We start from the raw sequence: 14965 nt of genomic DNA on the forward strand, positions 1-14965 counted from the left end.
TACCCTGCTGACCTCTGGGGCAACATAATTCAGTGCAAATAGTGAGTCTAAGTTATACGACTCATGAGAAACAGCAGTAGGTCATAGATATTAAACAGACATAAAACTAAACATCCTGTTTTCTGGAGTAAAAATAGTTATCTTTAAAATACCATAGATAAAATAATGAACATGAATGTCTGGCATGACTGAGGATGTCTACATTAAGGATGAGAAATCCTCAAACATTCTTCATTTAATTCCCCTAAAATGAATCATCCTGACAAAAGCAGTCAGCCATTTTATCTTTGTGACAGCTCTTCCTTTGCATCAAACCTCTAAATGGGCTGTCTGTGTCTTATGCATTTGATTAGTATCTTGCTAGCCTTAACATGTCACTCTGAACAAATGTAAAGGAGTTGTATCTCTGATCAAGGATCTAAGAATGGAAATTTGTGTCCAAAAAATGTCCGTCCAAAACTCATACGCACACAGCTGTAGTCACGTGGTGCTGAGTCCTGGAACCAATCACCAAAAGTTCAGAGGACAACAGGAAGTCAGGGGTCAGGCCACTGACCTCATGAATTCCTGTTTTTCAGCTACTGCTTTATTCTTTGACTGCCCCTCCTTCCACCCCTCTTCCCATTTTCTTTCCTTGGCCCTTTTTCTCTTCCTCACCCCCATCTCTCCCTCTGTCATCCTGTACCCCTCTGTCTCCCAGCCATTCCACTTAGCCAACACTGCAGGACCTATTTTCATCTGTTTGTCTCCTCCTCTCCATCTGTTAGTAGCACTTATGTTTCCCCCTTTTCCCCTTCCTTTGCCATTTCTTAAGCTATCTCCAATGACCTTCTTTCTGCCTTGCTTTCTCCTTATCTGTATCTTTCTTATCCATAAATAACACTCTGCTGGTTTAGTTACTGAAAGTCAAAGTACCCACATTTCCTAGCCTCAGGTTAGATTAAATATTAAGCAGCTCTTCATTTAGCCAAAACCTGTCTAGTAGGACAACAAAGCTCTAAGAGCTTTTTCAACACGTAGAGAGAGGCATCCTGCTGCTAAAGAAAGTGGGTTTTCATTTAAAATACTGCAGAGCTACGTGACTAAGGAAATCAAGGTTATTACTCTATTGTCAAGAGCCAAAGCACCAAAACAACCATTCACTGTATGAGGTACTATTACAAACTGCATGTGAAAAACATTTCTTAATATACTTAAGCATCTTCGAAACCACTCTACAGATACTCATACACCTGGTTATCCCACCGTGGCAGCTCACATCCATTCCATACTTGCTCACCCACTTTAGGCCCTCACCTCACTGGCTGAGTTCATAAGGTGCTTCCTGCTTAGTGTCATGTTGAGTGTGTTGTTATGACTCAGCATGGGTGTCTTCATAAATACAAAGTCACTGCGGCTGGATATGGTGGAGTAGCACGGCCTGTAAGTGCGTGTGTGTGGATCCTGGGGGCCTCCCACAACCTCCATATAGCGTATGGGTCCATCAGTGTTGAGCTGCAGGTGCAGGTCCTTGCTGGGCCTCTGATGGTAGCGACTGGACCTGTGATTATCATAGCAGCAGCAGTCAACGCCACCCAGTCCAGGGCCACGGTGCCTTAGGCAGCGTACCATGAGAATGACAAAGGTGATAAAGGACACAGCCGATACACAGGCCAGAGAGATGATGAGGTACAAAGTGATGTCCGACATCCCAGTACGGTGGTAGAAGGGTGTGTGGTGGGGGCTTATTGGAGCATCATTAGCTGTGGCCTTCTCATCCACAGTTACTGTAATGTTCACAGAAGTGGACTTTGGTGGGTCACCATTGTCCTGGATGATAATCACAATGTCATAAGTGGAGTCCTCCTCCTCCTCAGCCCACTTACGGGCTGTGCGGAGCTCACCAGTGTGTGCCCCAATACGGAACATGCCAGCATTTGGTCCAGGGGCAATAGAGTAAAACAACCATGCATTGTGCCCACTGTCTGCATCCACCCCTACAAGTTTATTTACGAGGTACCCGGGGCCGGCAGATGGGGGCACAGTGAGCTGTAATCCTTTATCTTTTGGGTAGGCGGGGTGTACAATCACTGGTGCATTGTCATTCGTGTCCACCACAAACACATGCACAGTGATGTTGGTTGTCAGCACAGGCACCCCGGCATCCCGGGCCTGCACCTCGATACGGAAAGCATTAAGCTGTTCATGATCCAGGGAGCGCATGCTGTAGATGTGGCCACTCTCTGGATTAATGTAGACATAAGAAGAGATGGTTGAGCCCTGCACCATGCTGGGAAGGATGGAGTAGGTGATGCGAGCATTATCACCCAGGTCTGGGTCAGTGGCTAAAACAGTGGTGATGGGGGTACTGGGAGCATTGTTCTCTGGGATGTCTACAGAGTATGAAGGCTGAGAGAAGATGGGGGCATTGTCATTCACATCAGCTATCTTCACCACAAAGGTGGTTTGTGATGACAAGGGAGGAGAACCAGCATCAGTGGCCTTGATGACCACTGTGTACTCTGGAACAGTCTCACGGTCCAGTTTGCCAGCAGTGGTGAGGCTGTAATGCATGCCAAAAGCTGAGTTAAGTTTGAATGGTAAACCTTGTTGGACACTTAATGTAACCTTCCCATTCATACCAGAGTCCAGGTCGCGTGCACTTATTAGTGCTATCACAGTCTCTGGTGTTGAATCCTCTTTGATAGGGCTGGTCAGTTTTGTCAGTGTCACCTCTGGTTTGTTGTCATTCACATCAGTGATGTCCACTATAACGTTACATGAGCCCTCCATAGCAGGAGAGCCACCATCTCTGGCCTGCACTGTGATATGATAAGCATTGCCCTTCTCATAATCCACATCACCCTTCACACGGATCTCCCCACTTTTAGGATCCACACTGAAAAGTTTGAGTACACGTTCCGGTGTGTATTTACTAAACAGGAAGGATATTTCTCCGTTATGACCCGAATCCGCGTCAGTCGCGTTCAGTTTCGTTACTAAAGTGCCAAGTGCAACATTTTCTAACAGGCTAACTTTTCTCACTGGCTCGTCAAAGACGGGCACATTGTCATTTACATCCAGAATTTTAATGAGCATGAGTGTGGAGCCAGATTTCTCCGGCTGACCCCCATCTACAGCGGTGAGCAGCAGGCGAAACGAGGCCTGCGTCTCCCTGTCCAAAGCTTTATCCACCACTAACTCTGGAAACTTGCTGCCGTCACTTTTAGTCTCCACATTCAGAGTAAAGAAGTCATTTGCTGCAAGATGGTAAGTGCGTAATGAGTTGGTACCCACGTCTGGGTCGTGTGCGCTCTCCAAGCGGAACCTTGTGCCTGGCACAGCCGCCTCTGATATTTCCAAAGAAATGTTGCTGGTTGAAAACAGCGGTGCATTGTCATTTACATCCAAAATGTCCACTACAACGCGTTGGATTTCTAAAGGATCCTCCAGAAGTATCTCAAGGTGTAATGAACACGTTGCACTTGATTCGCACAATTGTTCTCTGTCAATTTTTTGTTTAATAACCAAATCGCCGGTCGCCTGCTTTACCTCAAAATATTGCGTATTGGATTCCGAGACCACCCGCAATCTCCTTTGAACAATCCGCTGGATAGTAAGAGTCAAATCTTTTGCGATATTCCCAACGATAGAGCCCGGGCTTAGTTCCTCCGATACGGAATAACTGAGCTGAGCGGACGCACAAGAGAGGCAAGCCAGATAAAAGCACAGCCTCGACAGCTGCCTCCCTCCTCTGGAGCGCTTCCTCTGTCTGGAGTCCATTGTGCTGCGCTCCGAGGATCGGAGAGTGAGAAAGTTTCTAACTTCTTCTTTCACCGTAACGTATTCATACTCACATTAAAACGAGGTTACCGGGCTTGATGATAAACATTTCCGTTTTAAGAATAGAGCAGTGGGAAGTTTTGATGTGATCATGACGCCCGACTTTTAGGAGAAAACGATGACGAAAATCAAAGTATTTTCTGCCTCCACTGAAACTCTCTGCTCTGTCTCCTCAGCCTCGCTCCCCTCATGGGCGGGGAGAGGCCACAGAGGCCCTCCCCTCACTGGAGACAGGCTGGAGTAGCTCTGTCACACAGCTTACACACACACACACAGTGAAAACTTTTCACTGACTTCCCTTCCACTGACAGACAATAATTAACTTCATTCTCATTTTACAAGTTTGACAGAACAACGCAAACGGAACAAGGGATGCAAACCATCTTAGGGCTATGGAAACATACACTTTCATATGATGAAAGAAATAATTAAAGACATGTACTAGATATTATCTTTAACTTTTATGTGTTTTTGCAATTTCAGTCACGTGCTCATGAGCTCCTCAAAACACAGACAGAAACAGCCAGCGTGCATTTATAGCAATACTATTTGTATCCGCAGGGGGGCATGATTTCCAAACTGGTTTCCCGCACCCAGTCTGTATCCAAGGAAGGTATAAATGGAGCATATATATTTAGGCCATTCCACAAAAGTTCTTGTAAGCTATAAAACTAACTTGCAGAAGAGAGGATACATGTAATATACTAAATTGAATAGACATATTTCGTCTGAGACCTATAACAGAAATAATACAGTTTATGATCAATAAAAGTGGCTACTTAAATAAAGTTGAAAAAAAATAGCTATGAAACCGTAATTTCCTTTCACCTAAATATTTAAACTGAAGATACTGTAAAAAAAATAAAATGTGCTCTGTCACGTTGGCAGTGAACAATAATTACAAACCTGCTGCTCACCATAGGCGATACAAAGCATCAGTTTGTAAACATGTTGTGCTATTTGTTTCCATTCTATAAACAATTTTCCAATGCACCTATAGGCAACAAATTGCCAGTTAGTAGACCTACTATTTCCCCCCCAAACACAACAGGAGAAAAGACAAGATTATGGAGCTTCGGTTTAGCTCGCGTTCAAAATACAATATCACACAATACCTAGTGATTTTCTGCTCACCTGCTGGCTCTCAAAGGTCCAGGTGCTGTCAGGTAAAGAAGCATCAAGAACACTGATCACCTCCTTAAAGTCAGTGGTGCTGCTGGGCTTAATCAAAGTGAAATCACTGTACTCTGACATTGGAGACATACAGGACCTGAAGGACTGACTCTGAGACAACATGTCTCCTCCCAGGACCTCCACGTACTTTATAGGCCCATCAGTGTTGAGCTGAATCTGCAGGTTTCTGTTGGGGTTCTTGTAATTATCACAGTCGCTCCGTGTCATGCAGCAACTACCGCTGCTTCTGCTGCTCCTGATGCATTTAACCGCTAAGATGAGAAAAGTCACCAGAGACAGCACGGACACCGAGGCCAGAGAGAGAATCAAATAAAGGGTGATTCTCCCGGTTTTCTTGCTCGGCTCCATCGTTTTCTGTCGGAGGTCCAAGATGGGCTCATGGAGGCCGTCCTCCAGCAGGATGGACACCGTGACTGTGGCGGACTGAACCGGTTCCCCGTCGTCCTTGACCTCTATAAGCAGCCTCTGAGAGGAGTCGTCCTGCTCGGACACAGCGCGTTTAGTCCTCACCTCCCCTGTGTACTGATTAACTGTGAACAGAGAGGCGTCTGTGGCCTCCGCCAGTTTGTAGGAGATCCAGGCGTTATGGCCCGAGTCAGCGTCCACGGCCGTCACCTTAGTTACCAGGTGACCCGGTTTAGCAGAGCGGGGCATCCTCTGATGAGAAAGGGAGCCCAGGGCAGCGGAGGAGGGGTAAATAACAGCGGGGGCATTGTCGTTCTGGTCCAGGATAAAAACATGGACAGTAGCGTTGCTGCTGAGAGACGGAGAGCCCTGGTCCTTTGCCTGAACCTGAATCGGAAACACCTTCAGTTTCTCATAGTCAAACGAGTGCATGCTGTAGATGCTGCCGTTATCTGAGTTAATGTAAACGTAAGAGGAGACAGAAACGTCCTGCACTTTAGAGTCCAGTATAGAATAGGAAATTTTAGCGTTTTCACCAAAATCCAGGTCAGATGCTGATACTGAGTACAATATAGAGCCTGGTACCCCATTCTCTTTTAAATACACATTATATGAGGGCTGAGTGAATACAGGGGGGTTATCATTCACATCAGATATGCTGACAGGTATACTTTTCTTACTGGACAGAGGAGGAGAGCCTGAATCAGTGGCTGTTATCTTAATATTATACTCTGAGAACCTCTCCCGGTCTAAATGACCACTGGTAACCAGTGCGTAATTATTAGAAAATGAGGGTTTCAGATTAAAAGGAGAACCCTTGGGGAGCTGTAATGTCACTTTACCGTTATCTCCAGAGTCAAGATCTCGCGCACTGATTAAAGCCACTACGGTGCCACTGGGCGAGTCTTCGCGTACTGGCTTCGGCTGAGAAGTGAGGACAATTTCTGGAAAATTATCATTGAAGTCAATAATATCAATTTGTACGCGACAGTGGCCCTCCATTTCAGGGCTGCCTTTATCTTTTGCAGTTACATCAATGTCATATGACTTAGTAGTTTCGTAATCTAACTCCCCTTTAAGAACGATTTCACCGGTTAAGGAGTTAATATCGAAAACTGACAATACATAATCTGTTGTCCGAGTGCCAAATGAGAATTCAATTTCACCATTTAAACCTTCGTCTGCATCTGTTGCTTTGGGCTTGATAATAACAGCCCCCTTTACACTTTTTTCACTCAAGGTGACTTTGTAAACGTTTTTTTCAAACACTGGGAAGTTATCATTAATGTCAAGCACACTTATGGTTATTTGTGAGGTTCCGGATCTTGCTGGATTCCCCCCATCTAACGCTGTTAGTAATATTTTGTGAACTGCTTTTTTCTCTCGGTCAAGAGGCTTTTCTAAAACAAGCTCGGGAACGGTCTTTCCACCCTCTATTTCTTTTATTTTAAGAGAACAACACTCATTTTTACTAAGAGTATATGATTTGAGTGAATTGCTTCCAACATCGGGGTCCATTGCGCTCTCCAAAGGAAAGCGTGTGGCAACTGCTGCTGATTCGGCTAATTTCAAAGATAACTGATTTGAAAGGAAACTTGGAGAATTGTCATTAATATCTCGTATTTCAACCTCAATTCGGTGTAACTGTAGTGGGTCCTCAATAACTACTTGCAGAGGTAGAACACAGCTGGCACTTTGTCCACATAAAGCCTCTCTGTCTATTCTGTCATTCACCACCAGCTCGCCCTTCCCCGCATCCACACTGAAATGCTGCTTACCAGCCTCAGAGGCGACACGCAATTTACGTTCAAAAATCTCTGATAGTCCCAAACCCAGATCTTTGGCAAGATTTCCTACTACAGCGCCCTGTTTCAGTTCTTCTGGGATGCTGTATCGAGTCTGTCCGTCTATTGTACTCCACAAGAGAAAGAAATGATGACACCAAAGCGCCTGCCATCTCCAGTCTCGGTATCCCATTCTCTTTGTCATCCCTGATTCAGTAAAATACATCATTTACAATCCAGAGGAACAAATAGCATAGAGACAAAATCCATATTCCGAAAGCGTGACATATCCCGTTGAAATTATGCTTGTTCACAGTCAAAGATAAAAAAAAAGGATACGACCTTATATTCCGTGTATATGAACCATTTACCTCCTCTCCTTCCACCCCGAGTATTGTGGTTTTGGTGCTGAAGCTGAGCGGGGGAGGGAGTAGATCTCTTTGTACAGTTCTGAATGCTATTGGTGCACAGCATCCACCCCTCACATCCAATGAGAGGGGAAACTGAGCAGCACTGTTAAAGACACACTATCCCCTTTGTCATGAAAGAGAGAGTGAAACACTGCAAGGAGATGCCAACTAACATTTCCATGACTTTAATAAATGTAAAATAAATCGATGTATTGAATACATATCTGTCTCAGTCTGTATATTTTACTGAGACGAAATATATTCACCTTGTTTTTTATTTATTTCTAATGAGTACATTTCATAATCTCTTTTTACGTATAAGCCAATAAGTTCAGTAAATGTAATAAGTCAAAATAGTTAAATATGTTAGAAGAATGTTGATGTATTTTCAATGTTATCCCTTTACATTTGAGTAAACGCCTGTCAACAACAACCTATTATCTTGCCCTTTAGGTCAGAGTCGCTGTTCATCGCTATGGTGCTGAAACGCTCAGCTCCAAAAGCCATTTACCATCCAACACAGTCTTCGGGTGAAATTATAACAGCCGCTGTGCCACAAAAGTTATCAATGTAAAGTACAGGTATCAGCAGTTCTAATTTAGTACAACATGTTATCATCAAGAATCTGTTGAGCTGCCTTGGTATTCCGGTAGCTTAAGTAATGATCTTACAAATCTGTATATGCATTGTTCCTATACTCTCTGCTTACCTGCTGGCTCTCAAAGGTCCAGGTGCTGTCAGGTAAAGAAGCATCAAGAACACTGATCACCTCCTTAAAGTCAGTGGTGCTGCTGGGCTTAATCAAAGTAAAATCACTGTACTCTGACATTGGAGACATACAGGATCTGAAGGACTGACTCTGGGACAACATGTCTCCTCCCAGGACCTCCACGTACTTTATAGGCCCATCAGTGTTGAGCTGAATCTGCAGGTTTCTGTTGGGGTTCTTGTAATTATCACAGTCGCTCCGTGTCATGCAGCAACTACCGCTGCTTCTGCTGCTCCTGATGCATTTAACCGCTAAGATGAGAAAAGTCACCAGAGACAGCACGGACACCGAGGCCAGAGAGAGAATCAAATAAAGGGTGATTCTCCCGGTTTTCTTGCTCGGCTCCATCGTTTTCTGTCGGAGGTCCAAGATGGGCTCATGGAGGCCGTCCTCCAGCAGAATGGACACCGTGACTGTGGCGGACTGGACTGGTTCCCCGTCGTCCTTGACCTCTATAAGCAGCCTCTGAGAGGAGTCGTCCTGCTCGGACACAGCGCGTTTAGTCCTCACCTCCCCTGTGTACTGATTAACTGTGAACAGAGAGGCGTCTGTGGCATCCGCCAGTTTGTAGGAGATCCAGGCGTTATGGCCCGAGTCAGCGTCCACGGCCGTCACCTTAGTTACCAGGTGACCCGGTTTAGCGGAGCGGGGCATTCTCTGATGAGAGAGGGAGCCCAGGGCAGCGGAGGAGGGGTAAATAACAGCGGGGGCATTGTCGTTCTGGTCCAGGATAAAAACATGGACAGTAGCGTTGCTGCTGAGAGACGGAGAGCCCTGGTCCTTTGCCTGAACCTGAATCTGAAACACCTTCAGTTTCTCATAGTCAAACGAGTGCATGCTGTAGATGCTGCCGTTATCTGAGTTAATGTAAACATAAGAGGAGACAGAAACATCCTGCACTTTAGAGTCCAGTATAGAATAAGAGATTTTAGCGTTTTCACCAAAATCCAGGTCAGATGCTGATACGGAGTACAGTATAGAGCCTGGTACCCCATTCTCTTTTAAATACACATTATAAGAGGGCTGAGTGAATACAGGAGGGTTATCATTCACGTCAGAGATGCTGACAGGTATAATTTTCTTACTGGACAGAGGAGGAGAGCCTGAATCAGTGGCTGTTATCTCAATATTATACTCTGAAAATCTCTCTCGGTCTAAAACACCACTGGTAATTAGTGCATAATTATTAGAAAATGACGGTTTCAAACGGAAGGGAATATCTTTTGTGAGCTGTAACATCACTTTACCGTTATCACCGGAGTCAAGGTCTCGTGCTCTGATAAGAGCTACAACTGTGCCTTTCGGTGCGTCCTCTCGTACAGGGTTTGGTTTTGAAGTGAGAACGATTTCTGGGGCATTGTCATTAATATCTACTACTACTACTTGCACACGACAGTGTCCCTCCATCACAGGAACACCTTTATCTTTTGCCGTAATATCAATTTCATGTATTGCATTGCTTTCATAATCTAACTGTCCTACTAAGAAAATCTCACCTGTACCCGAATGTAAGTGAAATATAGACAATAGAGACTGCGGTGTGTGCTCAGCAAAAGCATATTCAATCTCTCCGTTAACACCCTCATCTGCGTCTGTTGCTTCAACTTTTACTAATACAGAACCAGCGACACTATTTTCAGTCACAGTAACATTATACAGCGCCCTTTTGAAAACAGGCACGTTGTCGTTGTTGTCGAGAACTGTAACTATGATTTTGGTAGTTCCACTTTTCACAGGATTGCCTCCGTCTAAAGCTGTTAATAATAACTGGTGTACGCTTTGTTTCTCTCTGTCAAGTGATTTCTCTAGTACTAGTTCAGGAACCTTTCGATCACCAGACAGGTCTTTCATTCTTAAACTAAAACACTCATCTTTACTCAGAGTGTAAGATTTTACTGAATTACTACCAACGTCCAGGTCTTGTGCTGTTTCTAAAGGAAAGCGTATGCCCGTGGCAGTAGATTCTGCTATCTTTAATGATCGCTCCTCTGTTGAAAAAACCGGAAAGTTGTCATTTATGTCCCGTATCTCTATTTCTATCCGGTGGAGCTGTAGCGGATTCTCTGTTACAACCTGCAAAGGCAACAAACAGCTGGCGCTTTGTCCGCATAACGCCTCTCTGTCTATCCTGTCGTTCACCATCAGCTCGCCCTTCCCCGCATCCACACTGAAATACTGCTTACCAGCCTCAGAGTCAACGCGCAGTTTACGGTCAAAAATGTCTGATAGTCCCAAACCCAGATCTTTGGCAAGATTTCCTACCACAGAACCCTGTTTTAGTTCCTCTGGGATGCTGTATCGAGTCTGTCCGTCTATTGTACTCCACAAGAGAAAGAAATTATGCCACCAAAGCGCCTGCCATCTCCAGTCTCGGTATCCCATTCTCTTTGTCATCTTTGGTCCGTTAGAACACATTATTTCCCATGGAGGTATTCGTCAACATAACCCAAAATTCAAAGCCACTGCCATAATGGACGCTCCAATGTAAATAAATCCTTAAATAATTGGTAATGAAATATATATTCCGGACGTCTTCAAATAATCGCATCTCCTCTCCAGCTCTGAGCACTGTGAGGGTAACTGTGGTGAGATTGAACGGGGGAAAGAGTAGATCTCTTTGTACAGTTCTGTATGCTATTGGTCCACAGCATCCATCTCCGCTATCCAATCACAGAGCGCTAACTGCTCTTAAAGCTACTGCATCCCCCTCAAGGTCTCAATGCACTTTGGCATATGTAACATAAGGAAACCTCAGACATGTGTGATCATTTTCTCTGTAGAAAATTAAGTCAGAATTCAGCTGATGACAAATATAGTGATTATAATTCAAAGACCCAAAGTCCAATGGAGACCGTATTTCCCAAGGGATTGTTAATCACTACAATAACATCAATAAATCAACAATCTTAACTATTTTATTCATAAAATATATTTTAGAAACATTAAATACCCAAGTTATTATAACGAGTTGTATCCTAGTTATAAAATGTTTGATGAAAAATGGAAATAAAGGCTATGAGCAGTTCATATTAAATTGTGGTCAACATCCTCATTCCTGCAGTTCTTACTGTAGTGAAACATATTCAAAGCAAAATTCTGAACACAATTAATAGATAAGAGTTTTAATATAAGGATACTAAATACTTGCATATTATTTGTCTAATATAATAGTGATTCTTAAACCATCACCACCCCAAAAAAATCTTTGTCGCTATACGCATTGTGGTGATGTATTAAAGACCTAGGAACACGGCTCCATAAGCAGAGGCACTTTTTGAAACGTTAAATATACAGTGAAATCAAAATACATAATTTATAATTGATTCGACACTATAATAATAATAATAATAATAATAATAATAATAATAATAATAATAATAATAATAATAAATAAAAAAAGTTTGACATTATTTATCACGTTAGTTCAGATTTTTTTATCATAATGTTTTATTTCACGCAATGAAATTAATATAATTGCAATAATGTGCATAACATTTCTACTGTTATCTGCTCACCTGCTGGCTCTCAAAGGTCCAGGTGCTGTCAGGTAAAGAAGCATCAAGAACACTGATCACCTCCTTAAAGTCAGTGGTGCTGCTGGGCTTAATCAAAGTGAAATCACTGTACTCTGACATTGGAGACATACAGGACCTGAAGGACTGACTCTGAGACAGCATGTCTCCTCCCAGGACCTCCACGTACTTTATAGGCCCATCAGTGTTGAGCTGAATCTGCAGGTTTCTGTTGGGGTTCTTATAATCATCACAGTCGCTCCGTGTCATGCAGCAACTGCCGCTGCTTCTGCTGCTCCTGATGCATTTAACCGCTAAAATGAGAAAAGTCACCAGAGACAGCACGGACACCGAGGCCAGAGAGAGAATCAAATAAAGGGTGATTCTCCCGGTTTTCTTGCTCGGCTCCATCGTTTTCTGTCGGAGGTCCAAGATGGGCTCATGGAGGCCGTCCTCCAGCAGGATGGACACAGTGACTGTGGCGGACTGGACAGGTTCCCCATCGTCCTTGACCTCTATAAGCAGCCTCTGAGAGGAGTCGTCCTGCTCGGACACAGCGCGTTTAGTCCTCACCTCCCCTGTGTACTGATTAACTGTGAACAGAGAGGCGTCTGTGGCATCCGCCAGTTTGTAGGAGATCCAGGCGTTATGGCCCGAGTCAGCGTCCACGGCCGTCACCTTAGTAACCAGGTGACCCGGTTTAGCGGAGCGGGGAATCCTCTGATGAGAGAGGGAGCCCAGGGCAGCAGAGGAGGGGTAAATAACAGCGGGGGCATTGTCGTTCTGGTCCAGGATAAAAACATGGACAGTAGCGTTGCTGCTGAGAGACGGAGAGCCCTGGTCCTTTGCCTGAACCTGAATCTGAAACACCTTCAGTTTCTCATAGTCAAACGAGTGCATGCTGTAGATGCTGCCGTTATCTGAGTTAATGTAAACATAAGAGGAGACAGAAACATCCTGCACTTTAGAGTCCAGTATAGAGTAAGAGATTTTAGCGTTGTCACCAAAATCCAAATCAGATGCTGATACTGAGTACAGTATAGAGCCTGGTACCCCATTCTCTTTTAAATACACATTATAGGAGGGCTGAGTGAATACAGGAGGGTTATCATTCACGTCAGAGATGCTGACAGGTATAATTTTCTTACTGGACAGAGGAGGAGAGCCTGAATCAGTGGCTGTTATCTCAATATTATACTCTGAGAACCTCTCCCGGTCTAAATGACCACTGGTAACCAGTGCGTAATTATCAGAAAAAGAGGGTTTCAGATTAAAAGGAGAACCCTTGGGGAGCTGTAATGTCACTTTACCGTTATCACCGGAGTCAAGGTCTCGTGCACTAATTAAAGCTACTACAGTACCACTTGGTGCATCCTCGGGCACAGAGTTTGGTTGGGAGGTTAGAAATATATTTGGAGCATTATCGTTAACATCTAACACTTCAATATGGACAGTGCAATGCCCTTCCATTCTTGGAGTTCCTTTGTCTCTTGCGGAAATGTCAATTTCATAATTTGCGTTTGTTTCGAAATCGAATTTCCCAATAAGACGCATTTCTCCAGTTAATGAATCAATATCAAACACAGATAAGACCATATCTGGTGTGTGCGTTCCAAATGAATACTCAACTTCTGCATTCGGACCATCATCAATATCTTTTGCGGTCAGTTTTATAATTGATGCCCCTTGTACACTTTCTTCGCTTATGGAAACTTTATAAACAATTTTCTCAAATACAGGAAAATTGTCGTTATTATCAAGCACATGTATGGCTATCTGAGAGGTCCCACATTTAACCGGATTCCCCCCATCCAGAGCTGTCAGCTGCAGCTGATGTCTAGCCTTTTTCTCCCTGTCGAGAGATTTAGACAAGACTAGCTCTGGCACTTTCCTCCCACCGGTCACATCTTTTATCTTTAAACTAAAAAAATCATCTTTACTCAAAGTATAAGACCTTACTGAATTCACTCCAACATCTAGATCTTGTGCAGTCTCTAATGGAAAACGTGCCCCTACAGCTGTCGATTCTGCTATTTGTAATGTGATATCTTGCGAAGGGAATCTTGGAGAATTATCATTAATATCTTGTATTTCTACCTCAACCCGATACAGTTGTAGCGGGTTATCAATGACAACTTGTAGAGTCAATACACAGCTGGTGCTTTGTCCACACAAAGCCTCTCTGTCTATTCTGTCATTCACCACCAGCTCGCCCTTCCCCGCATCCACACTGAAATGCTGCTTACCAGCCTCAGAGACGACACGCAGTTTACGGTCAAAAATCTCTGATAGTCCCAAACCCAGATCTTTGGCTAGATTTCCTACCACAGATCCCTGTTTTAGTTCCTCTGGGATGCTGTATCGAGTCTGTCCGTCTATTGTAGTCCACAAGAGAAAGAAATGATGCCACCAAAGCGCCTGCCATCTCCAGACTTGGTATCCCATTATCTTTGTCATCTTTGGTCCGATAGAATTATTTCACATTAAGGTAATTGAAACGCAGATTATTAGCATCCATTGCCACAAAACGGTAACCCGAAACAAAGTTCCAAAGTCGCTTCATAGTAAATAATTATTATCCTTTTTTAATTCCGATAAGAGCATCACTCCCTCTCTTCCAGCTCCTTGCAATGTGAGCGTTTACGCTGCTGAAGCTGAATGGGGGAGGGAGTAGATCTCTTTGTACAATTCTACGTTTCATTGGTGCACAACATCCATCTCCACTATCCAATAAGAAGGGGGGTGAGCAGTACTTTTAAAGAAACAGCCGCCCTATTCTGTTTCAAGGCAATGACAGAATATGAAGGGAATTATAGGATGGCAGCAGTTGAACGCCACTATTAAAGTCAATTTGAATGAAATGAAACATGATCATAAAAACATAAATACAGTCTGTTATGGTTATTCAGACTCTCTAAACCAGTATTCTGAGATTTGAAATAGAAAAAGTAATAACAAAACATTTCAAATAATGTTCCGATAACATACCTATATTACAAATAAATAAATGCTATAAACAACATCGTAGTTTGTTCACAAAGAGTAAGCAACTGCTATTGTGGATTTTGA

General features: G+C 43.7%; 4 protein-coding genes across 10 annotated transcripts in view; all 4 read right to left on the reverse strand.

Annotated features, from left to right (window-relative positions):
• LOC133985674 (protocadherin gamma-A12-like) overlaps positions 1-14965 on the reverse strand; it is a 211230-nt gene that overhangs the window by 11124 nt on the left and 185141 nt on the right. For 2 of the 7 annotated variants that reach the window (XM_062425335.1, XM_062425334.1), the window contains exon 1: positions 1297-3971. The exons of the other annotated variants lie outside the window; for them this stretch is intronic. In XM_062425335.1, the coding sequence (XP_062281319.1) occupies positions 1297-3762 (2466 nt within the window). In that variant the 5' untranslated portion in view covers positions 3763-3971. Of the gene's footprint in view, positions 1-1296; positions 3972-14965 lie in introns of those variants that run through there. 7 annotated transcript variants of the gene reach the window in all.
• Positions 4927-7410, reverse strand: LOC133986305 (protocadherin gamma-C5-like). Its single transcript, XM_062426133.1, has one exon. It carries the CDS (start codon positions 7408-7410, stop codon positions 4927-4929), a length of 2484 nt encoding a protein of 827 aa, XP_062282117.1.
• LOC133986306 (protocadherin gamma-C5-like) lies at positions 8283-10778 on the reverse strand. The gene has a single exon (XM_062426134.1). The coding sequence runs from the start codon at positions 10776-10778 to the stop codon at positions 8283-8285; it is 2496 nt and encodes an 831-aa protein (XP_062282118.1).
• LOC133986055 (protocadherin gamma-C5-like) lies at positions 11888-14353 on the reverse strand. Its single transcript, XM_062425830.1, has one exon. The coding sequence runs from the start codon at positions 14351-14353 to the stop codon at positions 11888-11890; it is 2466 nt and encodes an 821-aa protein (XP_062281814.1).

This window comes from Scomber scombrus, chromosome 9 (genome assembly GCF_963691925.1).
Source record: "Scomber scombrus chromosome 9, fScoSco1.1, whole genome shotgun sequence".
In the NCBI taxonomy this organism is placed as follows: Eukaryota; Metazoa; Chordata; class Actinopteri; order Scombriformes; family Scombridae; genus Scomber; species Scomber scombrus.